The following is a 26,427-nucleotide window of genomic DNA, read 5'->3' as shown; positions in this document are numbered from 1 at the left end:
GCAGCTCAGTCCTCTGTCTTACAGGAACACAACTGACTCTGTGTGCCACAGCTATGCTGCCTCTGGCCTGCCAGGCCCAACAAGAAGAGAGGCAGAAATTGAGAAAGGATGTTGGCCAGCCGGTAACTTTCAGTGTCCCCCACCCCATGAGGAGGGTGCCCTGCACGTGGCCCTGGGAAATTCTATCCCTCCATAATAGTAGTCTTCATTATCAACATATGAAGCATCTATGAACTGGGTGTTTACCAAGACTTTCAGGCATTACTAGTAGAATAATGCTTAGAAATTAGCCAATCACTTTTGAGAGCTGCATAAATTAACAGCCACATACATTTGCATGAGTGCATTAGATCTCAGGACATAGCACCTAGGTACATACCTCAAAAGAAGTACCCAAACTCTGTATGATCAATATGTTACTTAACATTTATGGATAATTTAGTCTTATCCGCACAATTCATATTACATCAAGAAATGTATTGATCCTTATTACACATTATATTCAAGTATGATGCCAATAAATAAAACAGCACCATATCTGGTGCATTTCATATTCCACACAAAGGCAGTGTAATTTCAGTCTATTTGGATTGATGGTAGAGGTTGTCTGGAATTAAGTAAATTTGGCAGTACAGCTACTTCAGTATGGTTTAGTAATATGGCATGGGGATTCTGTGAATCTTTTTTTCATATTTTTTTGATATTTGACATAATGCAAAGAAACCATAGACTACATTGTACAAAGGCGATGCATTTATCACTTCCCAAGTAAGCATGAATGGATTTGCATACATTTGGAGCCCCTATAATCAAGAGCTATGCTGTTTAGATTTTTGGAATAAAACATACAACATGTGCAAAGAATCACAAATAACACAGTATGACATAGCCTAACTCAAGCTGGTGTCAGCCAATGCATAAAAGTGGCCAATTTTTGGACAGAACAATAATACAATACATTCAATTATCCGCCCCTCCCCAATTTAAAAACCAGGCATGAATGTCCTTTATTGGATTTCCACTGTTTACATCAAACAATTGTTTTTTTTCTGCTTTACATTTCTAGTGTCTTTCTACATAGGACATAAATTGTGATTTGTTTGCATGTATTTGATGCTTTCAATAAAAAATTCTTACGAACAAAATTGAATAATGCAGCTGAGAATGTGATTGTACAATGAAGATATAAGTCTCAATTTCTGAGTTTATAGAAAACTGCATAGTGCTACTGCTACTGCGCATGATATATTGTGCTATAGTTGTCATTACCTTGTATGATATAGCATGATAAAGACAAGAAAGATAGGAATTAAAGCAGCTTGAAACATATTGATATACACTATATGGACAAAGTATATTATTGAATTAAATTAGGTGTTTAAATCAGACCCGTTGCCAGAGGTGCATAAAATTAAGCACCTAGCCATGAAGTCTCCATTTGCAAACATTTGTGATAAAAGGTGGGTTGTTCTGAAGAGGTCAGTGACTTCAACCATGGTACTGTGATAGGATGCAACCATTGCAATAAGATGGTTCATAAAATACGATCCTTGCCAGATATTCCACGGTCCACTGAAAGTGATACTATTTGAAAGTGGAAGCGTTTAGGAACAACAGCAACTCAGCCAGAAAGCTGAAGACCATGTAAAATCACAGAGCAGGGTCAACGACTGCTAAGGCGCATGGTGCGTAAAAGTTGACATTGCTCTGCTAATTCCATAGCTGAAGAGTTGTGAACTTCCAGTGGCCTTAATGTAAGCACAAAAATTGTGCAGCAGGAGCCTAATGGAATGGGTTTCCATGGCCGAGCAGCTACATGCAAGCCTCACATCACCAAGACTAATGCCAAGCGTCGGATGGAGTGGTGTAAAGCACACTGACATTGGACTGTGGTGCAATGGAAACGTGTTCAATGGAGTGACAAATCACACTTCTCTGTTTAGCAGTCAGATGGCCAAGTCAGGGTTTGGTGGATGCCATGAGAAGGTTACCTGCCTGACTACATTATGCCAACTGTGAAGTTTGGTGGAGGAGGGATAATGGTATGGGGCTGTTTTTCAGAGTTTGGGCTAGGCCCCTTATTTCCAGTGAAGAGCAATCTTAATGCTTCAGCATACCAAGTCATTTTGGACAATGCTATGCTCTCAACTTTGTGGCAACAGTTTGGGAAAGGCCCTTTTCTATTCCAACATGACTGTGCACCAGTGCACAAAGCAGGACTACAAAGACATGCTTTGCTGAGTTCGTTGTGGAACAATTTCACTGGCCGGCACAGAGCCCTGACCTCAACCAAATCGAACACCTTTGGAAAGAACTAGAATGGAGATTGAGAGCCAGGCCTTCTCATCCAACATCAGTGCCTGACCTCATAAATGCTCTGCAGAATGAATGGGCACAAATTCCCACTGAAACACTCCAACATCTTGTGGAAAGCCTTCCAAGAAGAGTGGAAGCTGTTATCACTGCAAAAGGGGGACCAACTCCACATTAAAGTATATGTATTTAAAATCATCACAATCCTGTTGGTGTAATAGTCAAGCGTCCGAATGCTTTTGTATATATAACATATATTAGATGTATAGATTTCTGACATATTATTAACATAACATTAATAAAATAACATATATCAGCACTAGTATATTATAACATATCGGCAGCACAGTGGCCTAGTGGTTAGCACTTCTGCCTCACAGCACTGGGGCCATGAGTTCAATTCCCGACCATGGCCTTATCTGTGAGGAGTTTGTATGTTCTCCCTGTGTTTGCGTGGGTTTCCTCCAGGTGCGCCAGTTACCTCCCACACTCCAAAAACATACTGGTAGGTTAATTTGTTGCTCTCAAAAATTGACCCTAGTCTCTGTCTGTCTCACTCTCTGTCTGTCTGTGTGTGAGTGTGTGTCTATATTAGGGAATTTAGACTGTAAGCTCCAATGGGGCAGGGACTGATGTGAATGAGTTCTCTGTACAGCGCTGCGGAATTAGTGGCGCTATATAAATAAATGATGATGATGATGATGACATATCCATTAAAATACTTAGTTTAGGAACCTAGCTATACTGATAACTTTACTTTTTATTCTGGTATATTTTGTTCTATGCTAACGAACTGACTGATTGTAAATGTCAATTTTATGCGTTTCCATATAGAGCTGTGTCTCAGTAGTAAATGACCCACAATATTAATGACAGAAAATTTATGGGTAATGTAATTCAAACAACAGGGAAATTAAACAGAATAATGAAATATTACAAAAATGTTTGTATTGAAATGTGTATTAATAAATGACCCACATAAAATAAATATATTTCAAACCCAATATCACTGGGTTGCAGTGCTGGTTGCCATGGAAACTTTAGAGGCAGTGAGAGAGAGAGAGAGAGAGAGAGAACTAAAGTAACTTAACATGAAACCATTTCCTCGTCCTTCATCCTTTCACATGCTATATTATACCATTGTAAGATTATCCTTTGCAAACGTGTGTATTTATCACTTGTGAGGCCAGATATTTTAAGGTCACACAACCCATATCTAGCATATCCAAATGCAATTGTAACACACTGGTCTATAAGCATCTTTAGTGTGTATCTATGTTCCATAATATAAATTTAATATCAATGACTGAATTCCCTACAACACAATTATTTTAAACAGTGTTTCCAAAAAATAGCCAGGAAGAAAGTAAGAGTAATTATTTGTAAATTGAATTATTACTAATGGTGGAGTAATGGGAATACAACAAAAATTATTTGATTCATTTACAATTAAACACCATTTGTGATATCCTTTAGGCTCTATTCTCAACTTCGAATACTTTATTCTCAACTTCGAATTTTATCTTCACATGCAAACACAGTATTGCTCACTGTTTGAATTTTAAAAAAATATGTCTAAAAAATTATAAAATAGTCCTTTAAAATCGAGCAGAAAACATTGTGTAGATTATTTTAATGTCTTTTGTTTTGACTGTAAGTTGGGAACTTTATCTTTGAACCATCAATTTGGCCTCAAGAGTCAAACCACAATCAAACTGGCTCAAAATAATGACTGTACTGTGAATAGGTTTGAGGTCCTCAGCCAAATTTGAAGGAATTTCAAACTGGTTCAAATAATACAATCACTTATATTCAGTAAGCATGCAAAATAATGTAGACAATAACAAGATTTCATATCTTCCACTTCCTGCAAGTGAATTGAGACCACTTTGTAAATGCAGGCAAAAAAATGTGTTCATGTGGGTGCAAACTGATGTACTGCATTTAAAAAAACAAATGTGTAAATGGATAATTGATTACAGAGCATGTTAACATAAGCCAGAAAAAAGCAAAAAGACATAGAAATGTGAAATAGCTGTAATAGTATGTGAGCATAGAATAGCGATACTAGTCTATAAATGTATAATAATTGTAAGTATAAGAGGACATGTCATATGAGATCATTGAAATATAAGAAAGACATGTCCATCCCATCCAAATGTAAGAAAACCAAATTTAATGTGGATATGACACAGTCATTACACACAAAAGAAGGTTAGGGATATTATACTGTGTGCCAACAGGTGAGCTAAGAAAATGTTACTCAGACAGGTCAGACATTGGACATTTTATACAATTTAATATGTCATATTAAAGTAAATTAATAAAACATTTCTCATTAATTTCAAAATACGTGTAATTGCACATCCCCAAGCGAAAAGTTGTGGTGGTAATGATTTTCCTAAATAGGGTACACGTATGAAGCAAATTCATGATATTGTCCGTTTTAAAATACAGCATGTGCAGTTACTTGCATATAGTAGATGTTTATAATATGGCAGCCAGAGATAGACATCCATATTAATAATTTCATATGTATGAAAGTATACAAATATGAAGGTAAAAAAGACATAAAGAAGTATGTCTAGTTCAGATATTATGTACAGAGATTATGCAGGTTCTATGGGTGTAATAAATTAGAGCAAGCAAATGGAACAGGGAGTAGGACTGTGCTGTTGGCTCATTTGAACATTAGCACTTTTAACAACAAAAAAAGGAGAAAAAGCAGTTAAAAAGCAGTCACAAAAACAGACAATTTCTACGCATTTGAAACGGTTGTTCTCAGCATTTTGGCTGAAAATCAAGTGTAGTATCAGTTCTTATCAGGAGGGCCCAGTCTCAGGAAGGTGGCTCTCTGGAGAAAAGGAGAGTAGCTAGAAAGCCCAGAAAGAGGTGTCCTCCTGAGTAGCGATTAGGGGGGTGCCTGAAATTCTCATTGAAAGCAGTTATCTTTGTACAGCATGTGTACTAGTCTCACTTTTTTACTTGTACCTTCTAGCTGGGTGAGAAAATCTTTATACTTTCAGACTAAGGGCTGGGGTCATACAGCACGTAATTTTTCTTCACGCATGTCATTTTCACTTTTTTTTTTTAAGGACGAAGGAGGGTGGGTGCCCATATGGGCTCCAATCCCCAAGATCTAGGAGAGGCTGAGTGGCCACTTGGTTCCTTCCTCCCTGCAGTTCCTACATTCCGTCTCTTCCAGGATAGGGGCTGAAGGGGAATCCTGGGTGGAGATCCCAGGGTAAAGAGATTTCCCTTAGCCTTGGTTATCAGGGTCAGGAATAGAGAGGCACTTCCTCTTGAGAGGAGAGCCTGAAGTTCCACACCCCATTTGACAGTATTCAAAGATAGCTGCTTGCAGTGTATAGTCCCTCCATTCCTGTATGCTTCTATCTTCCACTGAAAGTTGACCATGTTGTTGCTACTAACTTTTTAACAGATTTTTGCCAACAACTTCAACAACTATATAGGAAATGCGGAAATTTGCAGCTATGAGGGGTACAAGTTTTTGTGTGAAATGCCAAACATTGCATTATAGATATTGTTTACACAATTGAAGTCACGTGACCATGAGTTAAATAAAATTAACTAACGTAAATTTGACTATTTTAATCACGCTGTCAAGCAATATGTTAACAATTATATAAATTGTAAACCATATAAAGTATTATTTTCTAGACGTTTCTTGGAAGAATAACCAAAAATATAACAGAATGGTGTTTCCACATGAAGCAAGGAGCAATGATATGTTCTAACCCATTACAACAAGTCAGATATGCTCTTATAGCAATCTGGTGATTATTAAAACTGACATTTGATTGGTTGCTATGGTTATAACATAACACATAAAACCACTTTTGTGAATGTGCAATATAAAATGGATATTTAAGAGGTATTGTTAAAAAAAACAATTAGAGTTTCGTCCACTTGGGCACATGTGGGATGATATTTCCAAAAGTGGGAGCCAAAAGAGAAAAAATATCTGCTAAAGCATAAACAGTTATGTTAGTTTCAATTGCTCTTTAATACCAAACTATTCAGTTCAGTTTAAGGAAAATAGTGATTGCTAAATTACATGATTGTAAAATCTGTAACTAGCATATTTTTGATGTGTGTCCTCATATGTCAGTTAGGACACTTCCAAAAAGGTTCACATGGACAATAAAGTAACATCCAAAATGAAACTTTGCTTTGTAATATAATAAACTTGGAGTTTGAATATGTAAACACAAAATGTACCCCAAAGTGTATGATTAGGACTTGGTGTTGAAGGGCCCTACTAGAGAAAACGCAAAATTAAGGCCTTGCACACAACAATGTTAGTTTTAAGTGTTTAAATGCACCTTGGCACTAATAGTCGACAAATTAATGTAAGTGAATGTACCTGTACACATTGAATTGTTTTTCAGTCTTTCTGTTTGATATCATAGATCTGCAAAATGCATATTAATTAATACATCTCGGAGACTTTGTAAAAATGTATTATATTTGGACCAAAATATCATAAGATTCCATATTTGCTAATGTAAGCTTGCTTATTGTAAACATTGTTTAAACATGTATGTAATGTATGTATGTCTATATTAGTGTTATAAGTATAAAGTATAACAGGTGAGGCATAAGTCAAAATCGTGTGTTTGTGTGTGTGTGTGTGTCAACGTCATGCACTTACACATATATATGGGGGGTATTCAATTGTTTGCGTTGACGCTCTCAAACGAGCGCTCAAAAAATCTTAGCGTTAATACGGTAATTACTCGCGGAATTTCAGTTCGCAGCTCCCTGATATTTTTTGAGCGCTCGTTTTTTTGCGTTAACGCTAACAATTGAATACCCCCCTTGAAGTTAAGTCTCCTGCAGACACAGACAATAAGATCCACAGTGATGGTCCTAAGCTTCCCTATATATTTTCCTACCAGTGGATGCTGGGTCTCTTGTTTTCTTCAGCGAATACCTCCCTCCTTCCCTGCTACTGTAATGACTGTCTTGCATTGATGTACTGCGAAACCATATGTATTTCCTTCTCACAGAGGAGGCACAGTAGGCAGGAGAGCATTGCAGTCAGCAACTAGTAAGCATATGGTGCTACTGCTGATTGGTAATGGGTCACTGCCCCTTTCGAAGTTACCCGACTCTTGGTCCTATTGTGTGGAGGACCCCTTCACCTGCTTTGTGTGGGGACATCATTGTCGAGTCCAGAAGGGGTATAGTCACTCTGATGCATTCCAGATTTTACTACCAGCCAATCATAAAGGATTCGTGCCAAATGTTTGGTTTTTGAAAATTGTTTAACTATCTGCTCTGCTCTCACTGCCGCCCTGGATATATATTTATATATATATATATATATATATATATATATATATATACACATATAATCTAAATAAACTGAGACCTTTTGCCACATTTAATCTTGTGTCCGTGTGGTTATTTATGATATTAATAAAGTAATATATATATGAACATTCAAAGTAGGTTGGGTGCATGAAAAGAAAGACATCAACACTATGCAGTTTATAGAAACCTTAGATAAGACAAAAGATGGGCTGATAGAACACAGATCATCAGATATTAGTAAGAAGACAAGTGAGAGGCTTTATGAAGAGACACTTTAATATAAAATGAAAATAATGTTAAACTTACGATCATTGCAGACGGGTCCTCCATAGGAGGTCATGGTGCAGTCACATGTAAAGCCATCCCACTGTTGTAGGCACACACCGAGGTTACCACAAGACTCCTCTGAGCATGTAGTGCTGGGACCTGGTGGTAAAGGAAACAATAACTACAGTGTTTGTAGCATTTTCAACTTACTGTTAATTCATGTCATTTTATCCTACCCTTATCAGTTACAGCAAATTTGGGATCTATCCCCTTGTTCTTATAGTCACGTATTTGTCATATATGTATAATCAATAAATAGTAAAATTATATGAAGGTGAAAATTAATTTAGAAACTATGACTTTGCAGATAATAGTGCACACATTGCCATTTAATAGGCTACTGCTTAAATTGTCTTTACTATCTATGGTATTCATGATTAAAAAGAGGATGTTACAAAAAATAAATGTGTACAATTATTCTAAATAAGACTTCAAAAAGCTATTCTACTAATCACACTATTTGTAATTAAACTGTTTCCATGTTTTAAAGTACTTAGGAACACTTGCATTTTAATTTTATGAAGACCATTAATGTATAATTCTTTGAAAACAGTATAACCACTATATACATTTAATATAGATTTAATATGCCTGTCATGACTATAGCCTATTCGGATAATTGGGAAAATAAATTTTAATGGGATCACAATCTCTCCTAAAGATATTAATTGGTTTTAATAACATTGTTTGCAGCGAACCACTGTGTGTAAGTAAATGTCAATATATGCTTCAGAAGCTGCTTTGTGTCACCCAGTGTTTGTGTTTATGCAAAGATGCCTGGTGTCACAGATCTATTGCACTGTCCCCGGATGCTAAAGGACCAGGAAATTGCTTTGACTATAAGGACCATTTCTGGTCACTTCAAGGGCATTATATAGTCATATAGGAAACATAATAGCTCAAAGCACTACCTTCCATAATGCATGTTTGAAAAGACCTCTGTTTACATGTGTAACCAGTGGAACAGCCACATGTGCCAATGATTGATACCGGCCCATAAAAAAACTTTGGAGATAATATATCTTCCAAAGATCCTATATAATCATGTTTTCTATACAGAAAATTATTATCAAATCTATACAATGCTATAGAAAAGTTATACTATTTATAGATTACTAGAAATATTTGTAAACACAAATGCAACATCATAGAGAAAAAGGAGGAGACAGACTAGGAAAAATGTTCAAAAGTAATGATATTATTTTAAAAACTGTCAATTCTCAGGACACACTCTTTCTACCGATATTGGCAATACATTCTAGCTTGCCCTAGCTTATCTGTTGTTATTACTGTATATTTTAACAAACCTGTTTTGCATTGTTTTAACAAACCTGTTTTGCATTATCTTTGAGTGAATTTGTTAATGACCATTTTTATTCAATAAGCATTGTGACTTTTGTCATATTAAATTCAATTTGATAACATTCTGCCCTTGTGTTCTTAAAGAATTCATATGTCAGATAAGATTGGTTTTTATAATGAATGCTGCATTTATGCAAGTAATTGTTTGGTTTGCAGTATCTCTGATTAAGTTAGATGGTTATTGCAGTTTCAGATAAGCCAGGGAGAAACAGAATATGTCCTAAGAGTGCCATCTCATGGACTAAATCTTAGTGGTGGCAGAACTGGGTGTTTAATACTAAGACTGTGTACACACTACAGAATTTTTCAACCAATTTGTTATCTATAACGATAACTACTAACTACTGGAAAGAAAAAAGTCTCGATCAGCATGTCTACTCACTATACAGGTTTTAAAAGATTTACCCTCAGATCTGTGCTCTTCAACTGTTATAACCATCGTCTGAAAAGATCATGACACTGTAAAGTCTATGGAGAGCATGATCATGAGTGAATACACACTGCAGAATTGGAAGGATGTAGCGGAATCAGATTTATAGTTCGGCTGAACAATCAAAGCAAACGATGATGCTTTGGAATGACTGTCATTCATTGCCTGATTGTACATACTAATGCGATATCGGGCTGAACGGTCGTTTATCTGGTGATTCGCTCAATAGTTGGCTAAAAACACTGTAGTGTGTACCCAGCTTAAGTGTGTTACATTATTATGGATTTTAGTTATTTCTGGACAGACCAGGTGGTTTTGTTTTGATTAAGCCTTTCAACCCCATATCAATGCATGCCCAGGTGGGTTTTGTTTTGTCAATGTCTATTCAATGGAAGATCAATGTTTTGTGCTCTAGTGTAAATTCAGTCAGTATATAACACGTCATATACCATACATGTTATTGTAACACTACTTAAATAACTAAGCTGTGGATTATACTATAATTTATTTATTTAGAATAAATGAAGAATTGATTGTGCAATGCAAAACCAATTGTGAAAGAAATTGAGCAAAAGGAACTACTAATATTCACAGCCAGAACAATATATATTAAAATCAGTTTGTCTGAAGCTCTGAAAAAAAGCAATCTAACATATATCCTTAATTTACGACTTTCACAGGAACGCAATGCATAATCAGTGCTACATTTTTGCACTATTCATTTTAACAGGTATTCAACAACATTTAATTATTCAAGTATTTTTTACATTTTATTTTAAAGTATCCACAGTGATCCTATTATAACAAATAATAATTTCTATTTCACCCATACTTCAAACAATACCTATAAATAATGACAGGTGTTGTTTCCAGGAAAGCTTTATTTTTATTGTTTGAAGTCATTTATGACTGGCATATGCAGAACAAAAGTCAAGTTTGTCCAATTGTCTTGTATTGCAGCTTTTGCACTTTGCACGTGGTTAAAATGTCAGAATTGATTCTATGTGGACAAACATTTTTGCTTTGCAGATAATTTTCATGGGCAATTGGTGAGTCACATTGGTATGTAGGTGTACTTACCAACCTTCTGTTCTTCAAATCCGGGAGCCTGCGGAGGAGGTGGGTGTAACGGGGGCGGGGCTCCAAAATGCGCGTCATTCACCGGGAATCGCGGCGTTTGGGATTTAATTCTGCCCACTTCACTAGGAAGTGGGCAGAATTATCCAGATGCGGGAGATTGCCACACTTGCCCGGAAGTCCGGGAGACTGTCGCAAAATGCGGGAGTCTCCCGAACATTCCGGGAGAGTTGGCAAGTATGAACTAGGTATGCACATTTTCTTAATATCTGAAAACATTCTTAAGTGGAAAACCAGGAAAAATTAGGCCATGCACTGTCTCTCCTTGCCAATGCCCAAATCCTCCCAAATAATGGATATTTGTGGCAAAGATAAACTCTTTACCAGTAAGCATGCACTTCCATAAAAATCAGGACTGTTGGCAGGTATGTAGAAGCAAATATAACCTAAATGGGGGCTTTGTGAGCAAGATAGTCAAAAGAGCAAACGAAGGTTGAGCGCTTGATTTCTGAGGAGACACAACATTTACTGCCATGGGCACAAGACAGTGCCGTTACCCTGAGATTTCCCCATGTGTGGAGGAGGTGCCATGGGGCACGGTACTTCATTGTGGCCCTTGTATGAACTGTTTGGTGACACCATACACACATAGTACAACAAACTCCATAGGTGTTTTATTTTCTTTCACTTCCGACACATATGGAAATGAGGAGAAAGTTAGAAAAAAGTGTCGCTACAGAAGGTCGAATTTGTGCATGGATGGTACTGCCATACAGGAGTCAGTGGAGATAAGTGAAGTATTGCAGTTTAAGTATTGCTCACAGCTGTAACTGTCAGAATGTCTAGCAATCCTTACAAGTTTCGTAGTTTCCTCTCTCGTAAGAGAAACCATGAAGACTGGGCCAGTCAGGTGGGATGCACAAGTGAAACCTGATGTGGTCTTCTGTTGCTGTTTCCCATTCACTTCAAGTTTCAATGTGCTGTGCATTCAGAGATGCTCTTCTACATACCACTGTTGTAACACAGGGTTATTTGAGTTACTGTTGCTTTCCTGTCAGCTTGAGCCAGTCTGGCAATTCTCCTTTGACCTCTCTAACAAGGTGTTTTTGCCCACAGAGCTGGCACTCGCTGGATGTTTTTTTTTATTTTGCACACCATTCTCTGCAATCTCTAGAGACTGTTGTGCATAAAAAATCCCAGGTCAGCAGTTCTTCCACATGATTGGCTAGACGTGACATCACAGTAGGTTGACAGCACTCCCATAAGTACCTACAATCACTTCCATCAATATGGGGGGGCGCCAGTGATCTCTATCGCCCAGGGCACTACAATTTCTTGTTACTGCCCTCTATAAAGTACAAGGATTTGTCAATGCTTTTAAAAGGGTTAGGTTTTTTTAATGGCCTAAAGAGAATTAATAAAGTGATCAAATAAGTAGTTACATAACAGCAGTTTGAGATAAAGACTTCACAAAATATGAAACCACTTATATTACAATGCATTCAAATATGTAATAGTAATACAAGTATTATACTGACTTAAATCACTTTTGGATTCTCAGCCTCATGTCATATGGAGCTGTTATGATAAGAGGTCATTTCTAAAGTACAAAACAGGCACTCTACGGCTGTGCATCCATCATTCACCTACAGACATGGCCAAAAGTTTTGAGAATGACACAAATATTATTTTTCACAAAGTCTTCTGCCTCAGTTTTTATGATGGCAATTTGCATACACTCCAGAATGTCATGAAAAGTAATCAGATGAATTGAAATTAATTTCAAAGTCCGTCTTTGCCATGACAATGAACTTTATTCCAAAAACAACATTTACACTCTATTTTAGCCCTGCCACAAAACTGCCAGCTGACATCAGATCAGTGATTCTCTTGTTAACATAGGTGAAAGTGTTGACAAATATAAAGCTGGAGATCACTCTGTCATACTGATTGAGTTAGAATAACAGACTGGAAGCTTTAAAAGGAGGGTGGTGCTTGAAATCATTGTTCTTCCTCTGTTAACCATGGTTACCTGCAAGGAGACACGTGCAGTCATCATTACTTTTCACAAAAATGGCTTCACAGGCAAGGATATTGCTGCTAGTAAGATTGCACCTAAATCAACCATTTATCAGATCATCAAGAACTTCAAGGAGAGAGTTTCAATAGTTGTGAAGAGGGCTTCAGGGCACCCGAGAACGTTACAGCAAGCGCCAGGACAATCTCCTAAAGTTGATTCAGCTGCGGGATTGGGGCACCACCAGTGCAGAGCTTGCTCGGGAATGGCAGCAGGCAGGTGTGAGTGCATCTGCACGCACCATGAGGTGAAGACTTTTGGAGGATAGCCTGGTGTTAAGAAGGCCAGCAAAGAAACCACTTCTCTCTAGTAAAACATCAGGGACAGACTGATAGTTTGCAAAAGGTACAGGGATTGGACTGCTGAGGACTGGAATAAAGTCATTTTCTCTCATTAATCCCCTTTCAGATTGTTTGGGGTATCTGGAAAAACACTTGTCCGGAAAAGGTGAACGCTACCATCAGTCCTGTGGCATGTCAACAGTAAAGCATCCTGAGACCATTCATGTGTGGGGTTGCTTCTCAGCTAAGGGAGTGGACTCACTCACCATTTTGCCTAAGAACACAGGCATGAATAAAGAATGGTACAAAAACATCCTTCAAGAGCAACGTCTCCTATCCATCCAAGAACAGTTTGGTAATGAACAATGCCTTTCCAGCATGATGGAGGACCTTGCCATAAGGCAAAAGTGATAACTAAGTAGCTTGGGGGTCAAAACATCAAAATTTTGGGTCCATGTCCAGGAAACTCCCCAGACCTCAATTCCATTGAGAACTTGTGGTTAATCCTCAAGAGACGGGGGGGACAAACAATAACCCACAAATTCTGACAATGTCCAAGCATTGATTAGACAAAAATGGGTGGCCATCTTTAAGTATGTGACCCAGAAGTTGATTGACAGCATGCCAGGGCAAATTGCAGAGATCTTTAAAAGAAGGGTCAACACTGCAAATATTGGCTCTTTGCATAAACTTAATGTAATTGACAATAAAAACCTTTGACACTTATGAAATGCTTGTAATTTTACTTCAGTATACCATAGCAACATCTGACAAAAAGGTCTAAAAACACTGAAGCAACAAACTTTGTGAAAACCAATAATTGTGTCATTCTCAAAACTTTTGGCCATGACTGTATATGTGCAAAATGAGCCTCAACTTCTGCCAGGCTGCATTGCTTTGCAGTGCAGAATGGGTACATTTGCCAGGAGCAGCAGTTTGCACAGGTAGAGGGGAGAAGTTGGACAAAGTAAAGGCATTATCAGTGAGGCATAACCAAAGGTGCAAAAGAGTGCCTACATTAGTGGAGCAGTATAGAAAGGAGTTTTCACTTTCCAGAAGGTGATTATTTAAACTAACTGAAAGGGTGGAAAAGGCACATTCTGAGGGGTATTTCTTGCCATGCAGATAGGTGCTCAGCCATTACAGTTGTGCTTTATAAATTACGTCTATGACCTCTCAAAGTGGATGGTGTGGTTTCTTCTATGGTGAGAGCAAAGAAAACGATATAATTAAGAAAATGCTTAGTCGTGTATTATCCATGTGTAATATGGCAACAGGCAAAGGAAAACAAGTTGGTTGCAGCATACATTGATACTGGCATCAAAACTGCAAACAATGGAGGGTAAAGCAAAAGTTGTGACAAATGTAGCCACAGTCCCAATCTGGCCAAGCATGCCCTCTAGTCTGAGTATAGAAAGGACATGTTCACATTATTGCGACTAAGGCAGAACTGCACAGAGACGCAGATACTCCTGCCAGTAGCCGTATCACTTGGAGGTGCCTGAGGGCCAGTGGAAATGCACACTTATGATGATGAAGGTTTCCAGCACTAGCTAGCTGCTTATGATTGGCTAATTGCGGACTCACCTCTGAAGCTGACAGTACTTTCTTCATTGCTTGTGTCTATGTGATATGATTTTGTGAGTGTATTTTTTTTAACATTACATTTACACTAATTTCTTTGGTACATTGGAGGGTAGATTATTACTGCTGTTGTACAGAGGATTTTTTTTTATTTAGCTCACGTCTAATGGTGATATGAGCATAAATACAGTATTTTTAGCTTTTTTTTGGACACATATAAGACCAACTCGGCATTAGCCTCAGTGTGTCTTCGTACAGGTAACCGGAATGAATTACGTTGAGGAGATTGCAACATTAAGTTGTACTTATGAAGGGCAGAAGCAAAGAATCAGTGTTGTTGGTAGCTGCTCACTAACATTAAGGTGTGCAGGATGTTATCAGGAAAAAAAATGGAAGGTGCACATTTAAAATATAATCCATATTTTCTTTTGTTTTCAAAATATAAAGTAAACCTGCGTCTGGTTCATAACTGCTGGAAAAGAAAGTATCTCACAACTCTGGTCTGATGGTAGATTGGACACAGTACACATCCAGTATACTCAGTCGTAGGATATGTGCTTGCCACAAATAGGAAGAAACACCAAAATTGCTGAGTTTAATAAACTGAAAAAAAAATTAACATAGATCTATGAAGACTATTAATTTTAATCTATAAAGAAAATAACTCCCATGAATGCAATCTCTGTTTCCTGACTCATAACCTTTTCATTTGTCATGGCAGTTAATTTTCAGGTCTTATACCTGAGGATGGTCTTCCATACACTCTTTCTTAACTGACTTACGTTCTTTCACTTCCTGAGCTCTTCCTTTGTGTAGTGCTTGTCTTTGCTTCAAGCTTCAGTTTCTAATTGTTCATTGCCTGCAGTGTTTTCACTGTTTAATACAAATTATGTTGTTTAAAAACTATCTTAATGCATGTGCCCCTACTGCAGTTGTCCCTGCTTAGATCATTTTGTCAGATTTACAAATGCAATCATACCTTATAAATAATATATACTATATCACACTCAAAGCATGACTGGAGAATATTAAGGAAATTCTGCTTACATATTTAATTTTGTATGTATTCTGCTTTATTAGCAAATTGCAAAAGAAAAGCAATGCAAATCAACTAAAATATCCACAGGTAAATTTCTTGGGACAAAGACAGAACCATTTGGTGGGAGTGTTGCAGGGTGGAAGGATTTTATTGGAGCAGGTTAACAGACAAGGGGGGGGGTCATAAAACAGGGGGATCAAAGGGTAAATAGGGGAGAACTTGAATTTTGATTGCGTTATTTGTTTCAAGAAATATGTTTATTATCAGGATATCTAATCTTCAATTATGTTTAAGTTTATTAAAAGCTCGGACATCCAATGTTTTCACAGGAAGGGATGGTAGCTGAACAATCACTTGCACCCTTGCTGAGGGACATGAGTAAAAAAAAATGTCATATCGGGATTCGGGATCAGTTTCAACCCCTTGAGAAAGACAAACTGGAAGTCCCTATCTACTCTGCTAAATGCTTTCTCAGGATCTGTATACAGAAGCGGAAGAGAATGCTGTGTCAAGGTGAGAAACTGCTACATCTGAGAAAACGGTTAACTTCCTGGAAGTGAAGACGACTTCCACCCATTCCTCAAAGGGGAGGAGTTTGGACCTATTTAAGGACTCAAATACAGTCTAGGCTTAGCGGGAGGGTCTGTGGAGGATGGAAGTCTCACTCCTCTCCACTGAAGCAGCCTATATATACTGAAGTATCTGCATTGCTTTGGTTTTGCTGTTCATTTGTATTGCTGTGTATGCTGTGGATCCTTACAATAAAACTCCAATTTGACCCTGACTCAAAACTTTGTCTGGTGACTTGTTGTTTACCCATTAGAGATACTCAGTGGACACTGCTGAGCGTATTACTGAAGGATATATAGATCGTTTTCTTAAGCTGATTTAGGTATTCAGATATTTAGGTATTAACCCTTCAGGGCCTGGAGAGTTACCAGACAAGATCTTTAATCTCTAATTCTAATGCACACACTGCAATATTGCTATTTAGATCAATGAAAGGCAACCTTATACAGTTCAACAGCAACATTACTCTTATTTTCAATAACAAAAAAAACTTCTGCATTCCCATATCAGCCAGTCACTTGTTCCAAAATGGCACTCAAACCCCACATGTACTCCAATCTTCCTTCAAATTTTCCCACATAACACAACAGGTGCCCCCAAATTCCTTCATCCCCATCCAATGGGAGTACCAGTTCATCCTTGTTAATCTAATGACCAGTAATTACTCGGAGCATAGGCATAAAGCTGGAAGGCCTCAAATGAAGGTACTCCTGATGCCCATCACTTCTCTAGAGTCTGGAGTCAGGAGGTTAGGATTTGTGAGCCTCCAAAACAGAAGTCAGGGAGCCTACCTCTTATAATTTGAAAATAGTTTGAAAATACAATTGAATCATCTTTTTTACACCCTTTGAGCCACTTGGACTTTTAACAAGTATTCATTAAGCCTTTAGGTTCAAAATCGAGATGAGGAGGTAGGCAGGGAAATCTCAAAAGAAACTAGAGAGTAGTGGGCTAAATTATTAGAGTAGATCTGTGCTGATACAATACCAACCAGCTAGTAGTGATCCACTTACAGTAGACAAAATTGCATGTGAGAAATAAACATAATTCTTGTCCCTGGGTTGAGCTATACAGCAGCAATTTACCAGGCAAACCTTCAGTAGACCTCCAGACTGTTAAGCTTGAGGATATGTTCTCCCAGTCAGTGTTGGTACTGGCTTAGCAAGGCGTGGAGTCTAACAGACTCCCTGGTCTTCACCAAGAAGGCTGGATGGACTTAGCGGCCGGGAGCCCGCAGGTCGTGGCCCTTGGTTGAGCCCACTGGAGTGAAAGACAGGATGGAGGGAGCAAATAATAAAAGTGATACATGCGCTTCTGGGGACCTCTCATGAGAGGAGTGAGACTACTCTAACCTATTAACATCTTGGATTCAGCTGAATCACCCAGCATTATTATTCCTGGGAAAATTTAAGATCTTTATGTGCTGCTTGATCATCTGTATCCTTCTGGCATGAGTTTTCCCACACCCAATACTTATTTGTATTAAATATATTTTTATATGAGACAATATTGCACTAGATCTCTTTTTTTCATTTATTTCCTATGAATATGGACGATCAATGGGAGAAAGTGCTGTATACCCTTTGAGAGGTCTTTACAACAAAAGGACTCAAGATCTATGATTAAGGCTCAAATAAGTTCTAACTCTGATGAGTTTGATACCACTAGGGGGAAGTCACCTTTTCATTTGTTAGAACACAGATTGGAATATCTTTATTGATGAACTTATTTGATGTTTTATCTATATAATCCTAATAGATATATTATTTGGTGTTGATGGTATTACACTATTGGAATGTTTTATTTTATTTTTTAAATGTTTTTGTTGGATATCTTCATGAAACATGGAAATAAGAAGCAATTTGACACATCAAGAAAGTAAGAAATATGAAATATGTATCTATTGGTATTTGAATATATCATGTTTGGATTAGGGTGGGAGCCAAAAGAAGCGCTTGTATCACTTTTATTACTTTCTCACTGTTTATTCACAATTAGTGTATGGTTGTATATAGTGAAGTTAAGCTGCATTTGGTTATAGAGTGCTGGTGAGATTTTAGACACTATATATATTCAGGAAGGAGCAACTGCTGGCAGCCAGTGATCAGTAGGGCTCGTAGCTGTAAGAAGTACAGGAAAGATCAGCCAAAATCCAAAATCAGCCAAGGTCTGGTACACGTATCTAGGAGGTGCAGTACACAAGGAGAATCCAGGGGCAAGGTCAGGAGGTAAGCCGAGGTCTGGTACACATATCAGGTAAGACAGTACACAGGGAGAATCCGAAGGCAAGGTCAAACCTGGCTGGTTCAGAACACAGGAGAAAACACAGAGAGACTAGGCACAAATGGGTAGGGACACTGGAGTCAGACGATGGGGAAACTTGTTGCTCTGACACTATGCAAGTGTCAGAGTGAGTTTTATATAGGAAGGGGTAGTTCATATTCCCTACTGGTGGTCACATGACCACAAGAGCAGGGAGAGCCATATGCCCGGAAGCACTCGCATGGCTGTAGGTATGGGAGCAGGAGCGTAGACCATGTAAGTTTCTTACACAGACTTGTCTCACAACTCTGTTGGATAGGGGAATATTTTCAACAGAAAAACTCAACAGCAAATGAAGGCATATGTTGAAATCACCTGCTGTAATGGTGAACCGCTCTGTGAATATTTATAGTTTGCATAACTGTATCCAACAAGGAGATCTGCTTACTATTAGGCACATTTACAAATGTATACATAACCTTCTAAATGGACCCCTTAAGTATTGATCTTCCTTATCCTCTAGTTCTGTGGGGATACAGGGTGCTAAGCATCACGAATAAGCCCACCTGACATCCCCTCCCAGCTGGCAATGTAACTGTGCTTTGATATAGAGATGTTCACTGACCTCATGTTTTGGTTTTGGTTCTGTATTAACTTTGTGTTTTGATTTTGGTTTTTGTTTTGGCAAAACCGCCCTTGCGTGTCTTAGTTTTGGATCTGTATTTTTTAGTTAAGATATGCTAAAAATCTTTTTTTTGTTCCTACATTATTATTAACGCCAATAACACTAATTTCCATTAATTTCCATTGGTTTTTGACACCTTACAGGTCACAATATTATTTTCATCCACTTTCAGCCAAAGACTGCAGAGAGCTGGCTGAATACTAAGCAACAGAGCAATGACACTAACACACGGCAGTCCACCGCACATCTAGGAAACAATTCCACACAGTAGTGGCAGAAAAGAAAAGTGGTTGTCCTTGGGTACTCCGACCCACCCTTATGTTGGATCTTAAAAAGAACATGCACACTTTTACAGACCAAGCACATCAGCAACAAAGAGTGCCACTTTTGTGGCTGAAGTGCCTGGTTTGTTCGGCCTCCACAAAACAGCTAACAATGGGCTTAAGGCACCTAAGCTAACAGTGCTGTTAATGAACTCTACAGAGGCAAGATATGGTTGTCATCATCCTTAGCCTCATCCTCATCCTCATTAGTGTCATATCATCCTCACACAAAATTAATTCATCCCCGTTGGAATACACAATTACAGAGGTCTCTGTACTTTGATGTAATTGGTAAAGGCCTTCCTCATGGAAATTGTATTTTATTTTGATGAACATCATCTTTTCCACATTTTTAGGAAGTAGCCTCCTACGCCGGTCGCGAGTTTGTTCATGGGTCTCCAAAATGCCTTTTTTTCCTCCCAGTATGTAAAGGGACTCTCTGATGTGTCCATTTGTGTGCTGTCATTAAAATAATTCTCCACCATTCTTTGGATGTTGATAGTAGGTTCAGGTGTCATGGTTTTTGGTCAATTAATTTAGACCTGACCAGATGTCAAAATTTTGTGTTGAGTCATCTGTATAATCCCTGGTTCTCTTGGGAAAGCTAAGTTTATTTCCTAGCAGCAGTTGCCTGAGAAACTAAAGGAGGAGATGCCATTGTGCCACGTACCATTTGAGCTGTTATCTTGCTCACCAGTTTTTCCTTGCATCTCTTGTGATCTGGGTAAGTTGGAAACAAAGAGAAGACATAGCTCTTAAACCTAGGATCAAGCACAGTCGCCAAAATGTAGAGATCCGTTTTCAAGAATTTGATAACTCTTGAATCCTGGCAAAGAGAAAACAATAATTGATCTACAAGTCTGACATACTTAGTGTAATTGCTTTGTTTCATCTCCTCCTTCAGTTTCTCAAGCTGCTTTTCCAAAAGTCTAATTAAGTGAATCACTTGAACTCACGTCACAGGTGACTACTTCGAATGGTTTCAGCAACTTGCACAAGTTTTCTCCTCTGAGCTGGACTAATATACATTCCCCCTTCTTTCCCAATGTCATGGCTTTGTGGAGTAAGCGTGGATGGCTTTTCACTTCCATATAAAGGGTGGAATTCTACCTTGTCACCACCTCTTGCTTCAGTTGGTGGCAGGGCAAATTAAATTTTTCTTGTAGCTGCTGCAATCTCTTACATGCTGTTGCAGAATACCAAAATTGTTCCGAAATTTTACGGGCCACAGGCAGCATCTCCTGCACGTGCCTTTTATTTTTTAAAAATTTCTGCACCACCAAGTTGATTGTGTGAGCACTACAGGGAATGTAATAGAATTCACCCAGCTGTAATGCTCTCACAATATTGGTGGCATTATCAGAAATGACATATCCTGAAGAGAGTCCAAGTGGGATAAGCCATATAGCAATGACATCCCTTAGTTTTTGTAACAGATTGTCAGCAATATGCCTCTTCGTGAAGCTAGTGATACACAGAGTAGCCTGCCTCTGAAAAATGTGACGTAGTTGGGTACATGCTGCTGCTGCTCCTGAAGGCAAATCACCAACCCCGTGGACTGTCATAGTCATATAATCTTCATTATTTTGCCCAGTTCCGCTTGTCCACAAATCTGTGGTTAAGTGTACAGTGGGTAGAATGCCATTTTGTAGCACAATAATTACATTTTTAGGAACCTTCTGGTATAGGTGAGGAATAGTTTTTCTAGTAAAATGGTGCCGTGATGGAATTTGGTAACGGGGACCCAAGACCTCAATTAACTGTCTAAAACTAGCTGCATTAATAGTGGATATTGGACAAAGATCTAATACTAGCATAGCTTGTGATTTCCACTGCTGTTTTATTTCAAGTGTTGTTTGTTTAAAGAATGGAGTTAGATCCAGTAAGGATTGCTGTGCCGTGTTGAGAGAGTGATATAGTTTGGGGAATTATTCTGTGTGTTTATTCAAGGGGATTCGTTTTTCTGTGTGTTTATTAGGTGTCCCTTTTTTCTTTTTTTTCTCTTTTTTTCTTTTTTCCCCTTCTTTCTGTTAGAGCTAGTGGGTGTGGTTTAATTGCATAGTTGATACAGCTGGTTAGTGCAAGCTCTATTTAACAGATGGTGGTAAGCGATTTCATTGAGCTTGCGATTTCCACTGCTGTTTGTTTAACGTGTCAAGTTAGATCCAGTAAGGAGTTGAATCCAGGAAGGGTTTTAATCCTGTAAGTGCCTAGCAAATGTTAGTACTCTCGAGTTCACTGTAGGCTATAAGAAGTTAGGTTAGCCATAATAAGATAAGATGAGTGTTAGCAGGATTGATGATCTCACGCAATGCATATTTGGTCATATGTATGCACACTTAGAGCAATTGTTCCAAGGTTTATACCTCTGTGAGAAATGTGAGCAATTGGTCTCTTTGGAAGCCCAGGTAACTGATCTAAAGCAGACCATTGCAACATTGAGAGAGATTGTCAACCTGGAGCAGAGTTTACAGCTCACCGTTGATGCGTTAGCTGAGCAGGGTGGAGCAGAGACAGAGGAGGATGCACAGGTAGGCAGCTGGGTACTAGTTACTAGGGGTAGCAGAGGTAGGAAGAGGAAGGCCAGTTCTGAGCTAAGCAATCCCAGCAGATTTGCCAGATTGGATGAAGATATTGTGGAAGGCAGTTCAGAATTGGTAGAGTTGGATGAGACTGCTTCTTCTAGCAACCAGGGGAATGGTCTCTCCAGCATAGAGGGGACCAAAGGTACTCAGGGACCCAGGCAGATTGTGGTGGTAGGGGATTCAATTATTAGGAAGTTAGATAGGGCAATCTGTTACCGGGACCGTGCATGCCGAACAGTGTGTTGTCTCCCGGGTGCTCGGGCTCAGCATATTGTGGATCGGGTGGACAGATTGTTGGGCGGGGCTGGGAATGACCCAGCGGTTTTGATGCATGTTGCCACCAATGACCGAGTTAGAGGAAGAAGGGGTGTCCTAAAGAATGATTTCAGGGACATAGGTCGCAAACTTAAGGCAAGTACATCCAAGGTAGTATTTTCAGAAATACTACCTGTGGCACGCGCTAGTCCAGGGAGGCAGCGGGAGATTAAGGAGGTTAATGCGTGGCTAAAAGATTGGTGTGGGAAGAAGGGTTTTGGATTCCTAGTCCACTGGGCTGATTTCTCGGCCAGTTGCCATCTATATTGTCGAGATGGATTGAACCTGAATGAGGAGGAGGCTGCAGTGCTAGGAGAGAGGATGGTTAGAAGGTTGGAGGAGATTTTAAGCTAGGCTCCGGGGAAGAGGGGCAAGCAAGTATTTATGGGATAGACATTGAGAGTAGCAAGAAGGAATTTAACAAGAGTCAAGGGGGTGGAGAGGGGGGGAAAGGGAAGCATAGTCATTAAGGAGAGGCCCTTTTTAAAGCAAAAGGAAATACCTAAGGGAGGCAATAGACCTAAGTGTATGCTTGCAAATGCAAGAAGCCTGACAGGTAAAATGGGGGAGTTAGAACTTGTAACAATGAAGGAGCAGTATGATATTATAGGTATTACGGAGACCTGGTGGGATGATACACATGACTGGGCAGTCAACTTGGAAGGCTATTCTCTCTTCAGGAGGGATAGGGTAAATAAAAGGGGGGGAGGAGTATGTCTTTATATTAAGCCAGAATTAAAACCAAGTATTCAGGAAGTTATATACGAGAATATTTGTGATAATATAGAAGCATTGTGGGTGGAAATGTCCAGCGGAGGAAAAAGTTCAGAGAAGTTGCTGATAGGGATACGCTATAAACCGGCAGATATTAGTACTATTGAGGAAGCCCAACTTCTACAGCAAATTGAGATGGCTACACAACTAGGTCAAATTTTAATTATGGGGGATTTAATTATCCGGACATTGATTGGAGTACTAAAACCTGTGGTACAGCTAGCGGAAATATGTTTCTGAGCACGCTAAAAGACCATTACATGTCCCAATTAGTAGAGGAACCTACTAGGAACCGGACTATACTGGACCTAGTAATAACAAACAATGTGGACGTAATATCAAATATTCAAGTAAGGGAGCACTTGGGAAACAGTGATCATAATATGGTCTCATTTGAAATTGGTTTCCAGAAGCAACAGTATAAGGGATCAACTAGGACTTTAAACTTTAGAAAGTCAAATTTTAATATGCTAAAGGAGTCTATAAAGAGCATAGACTGGGACAAAGCCTTCGAAGTAAAAAATACAGAAGAAAAGTGGGCTGTCTTTAAAATGTTGTTGGAAACATCCACGTATAAGTTCATTCCTATAGGAAATAAATGTAAAAGAATTAAGTCTAAACCAATGTGGCTAAATAAAAAGGTAAGGGAAGAAATGCAAAGGAAGAAGCATGGATTTAAATTGTTTAAGTCTGAAGGGTCAGAAGAGTCCGTCCATAGGTACAAGGAATGTAATAAAACATGCAAAAAGGAAATTAGATTGGCTAAATTAGAAAATGAAAGGCAAGTTGCAAAAGAAAGTAAGACAAACCCCCAAAAGTTTTTTAAGTATATAAATGGCAAAAGGTTTAAAAAAGATAATATAGGACCCCTAAGAAGTTAGATGGGTGAATTGATAAATGGCACTAAGGAAAAAGCAGAGGTATTAAACACTTTCTTTTCTTCAGTTTTTACTAGAGAGGAACAAATGGTAGGAGTAATACATAAAAATGGAAATGAAACCATACCATTAATTAATACTTGGTTGTCAGAGGAAGAAGTCCAAAGGTGACTGAAGAATATTAAGATAAATAAAGATGGAGTTAAACTCGGAAATAGCTAGACCGCTATTCTTAATTTTCAGAGATTCAATCTCATCAGGATCAGTACCAAGGGATTGGCAAATAGCAGATGTGGTGCCATTGTTTGAAAAGGGGACGATATCACAACCAGGGAATTATAGACCTGTAAGCATGACATCAATAGTGGGGAAACTACTGGAAGGTATTTTAAAGGGATAGTATTCAGGATTACCTGGTGCGCAATAAAATTATTAGTGGGAATCAACATGGATTTGTGAGGGATAGGTCATGTCAAACTAATCTAATTAGTTTCTATGAGGAAGTTAGTGGGAACTTACACCAGGGCAGGACAGTAGATGTGGTCTACTTAGATTTTGCAAAGGCCTTTGATACACTGCCACATAAGAGGTTGGTTTACAAAATAAGGGAACTGGGTCTAGGAATCAACATTTGTACTTGGATCGAAAAGTGGTTAGAGAAAAGGGAACAGAGAGTTGTGATAAATGGAACATTTTCTAATTGGTCAAAAGTTTTAAGTTTTCTCCTTTTTAATATATTTATTAATGACCTTGGTGATGGTTTAGAGAGTAATGTTTCTATTTTTGTAGATGACACTAAACTCTGTAAGGTATTAAAATCAAAGCAAGATGTAGCTTCTCTACAGAGGGACTTAAATAAACTGGATGTTTGGGCAGCCAAATGGAATATGAGGTTTAACATAGATAAATGTAAGGTTATGCATTTAGGGATCAAAAACAAGAACGCAATCTATAAATTAAATGGAATTAATTTAGGAGAATCTATAATGGAAAAGTATTTGGGAGTGCTCGTAGACAGTAGACTTAGCAATAGTGCTCAATGTCAAGGAGCAGCTGCAAGGGCAAACAAAGTATTGGCATGCATAAAAAGGGGCATAGATGCATGGGAATTTTTCACACTGTATAAATCATTGGTAAGACGTCATCCTGAATATGCAGTACAGTTCTGGGCACCACTTTCTAAAAAAGATAATTTGGAACTAGAAAGGGTTCAGAGAAGGACGACAAAATTGATAAAGGGTATGGAGTCATTAAGTAATAAGCAAAGGCTAGCCAGTTTAGGCATGTTTACTTTAGAAAAGAGGCGTCTAAGGGGAGATATGATTACTATGTACAAATACATTAAGGGTCAATACAAAGAACTTTCATGGGAACTTTTTACCCCAAGGACTATACACAGGATACGCGGTCACCCCCTAAGGTTACAGGAGAGGAAATTGCACAATCAGTAAAGGAAGGGGTTCTTTACAGTAAGGGCAGTCAAGATATGGAATTCATTGCCAGGGAAGATTATGATGGCAGATTCATGTTTAAGAAAGGGTTAGACAAATTTTTAGCAGAAAAGTGTATCCATGGATACGACAGTTAATTAAAATGGATAGTAGTGGATATAGGGTAAAAAATAGGACTGCAATATTGAGTGTGGGGGGATTTTCACAATTGAAACAGATTGGCGGTTGCTTACTCTGGATCAATTTCAAATATAAGTGCAGGATCACAGGAGATCCAAAATAGGTTGAACTTGATGGACTGGTGTCTTTTTTCGACCTCATCAACTATGTTACTATGTTACTATGGCGCCTGTGATTCGCTTTGCGACTGGGTGACTGCTTTCATACTTGCTTCCTCTTGCAAAGGCTTGTTTAACAGTCAATGGTTGTAAACTACAAGTAGCCTTCTTCTTGGTCTGCTTCTGGGATGAAGATCCACCACCAGCAGTAGCAGCAGCTTCAGGACTAATGCTCAAGAATTCTTCTGAGGAATCCTGGATACGGGAGGAGTCATCTAGCCTTACAACTTGGATGCAGGACTAACTTCCATCACTAGTGAGGATATTGATGAGGAAGGAGTAGATTGCAGGTGCTGGGATCTAGGTGAGAGAAGGGAGCTAGCTGATGCTGGACTGCTTGTTGTCATTTTTTAGAGTAAGTTTCTGATTTTCCCAAAAGATTCCCATGAACTCTCTTCAAATGGCATAATATGGAT

General features: G+C 38.5%; 1 protein-coding gene across 16 annotated transcripts in view; it reads right to left on the bottom strand.

Moving 5' to 3' along the window:
* Positions 1-26,427, bottom strand: part of NRXN2 (neurexin 2) — a 725,960-nt gene that overhangs the window by 336,859 nt on the left and 362,674 nt on the right. For all 16 annotated transcript variants that reach the window (XM_075188775.1, XM_075188784.1, XM_075188781.1 and 13 more), the window contains one exon: positions 7,960-8,079. In XM_075188775.1, the coding sequence (XP_075044876.1) occupies positions 7,960-8,079 (120 nt within the window). The remainder of the gene's footprint in view (positions 1-7,959; positions 8,080-26,427) is intronic.

The sequence above is a fragment of the Mixophyes fleayi genome, chromosome 10 (genome assembly GCF_038048845.1).
Source record: "Mixophyes fleayi isolate aMixFle1 chromosome 10, aMixFle1.hap1, whole genome shotgun sequence".
Classification (NCBI taxonomy): domain Eukaryota; kingdom Metazoa; phylum Chordata; class Amphibia; order Anura; family Limnodynastidae; genus Mixophyes; species Mixophyes fleayi.
This window is presented reverse-complemented; position numbering and strand designations above follow the sequence as displayed.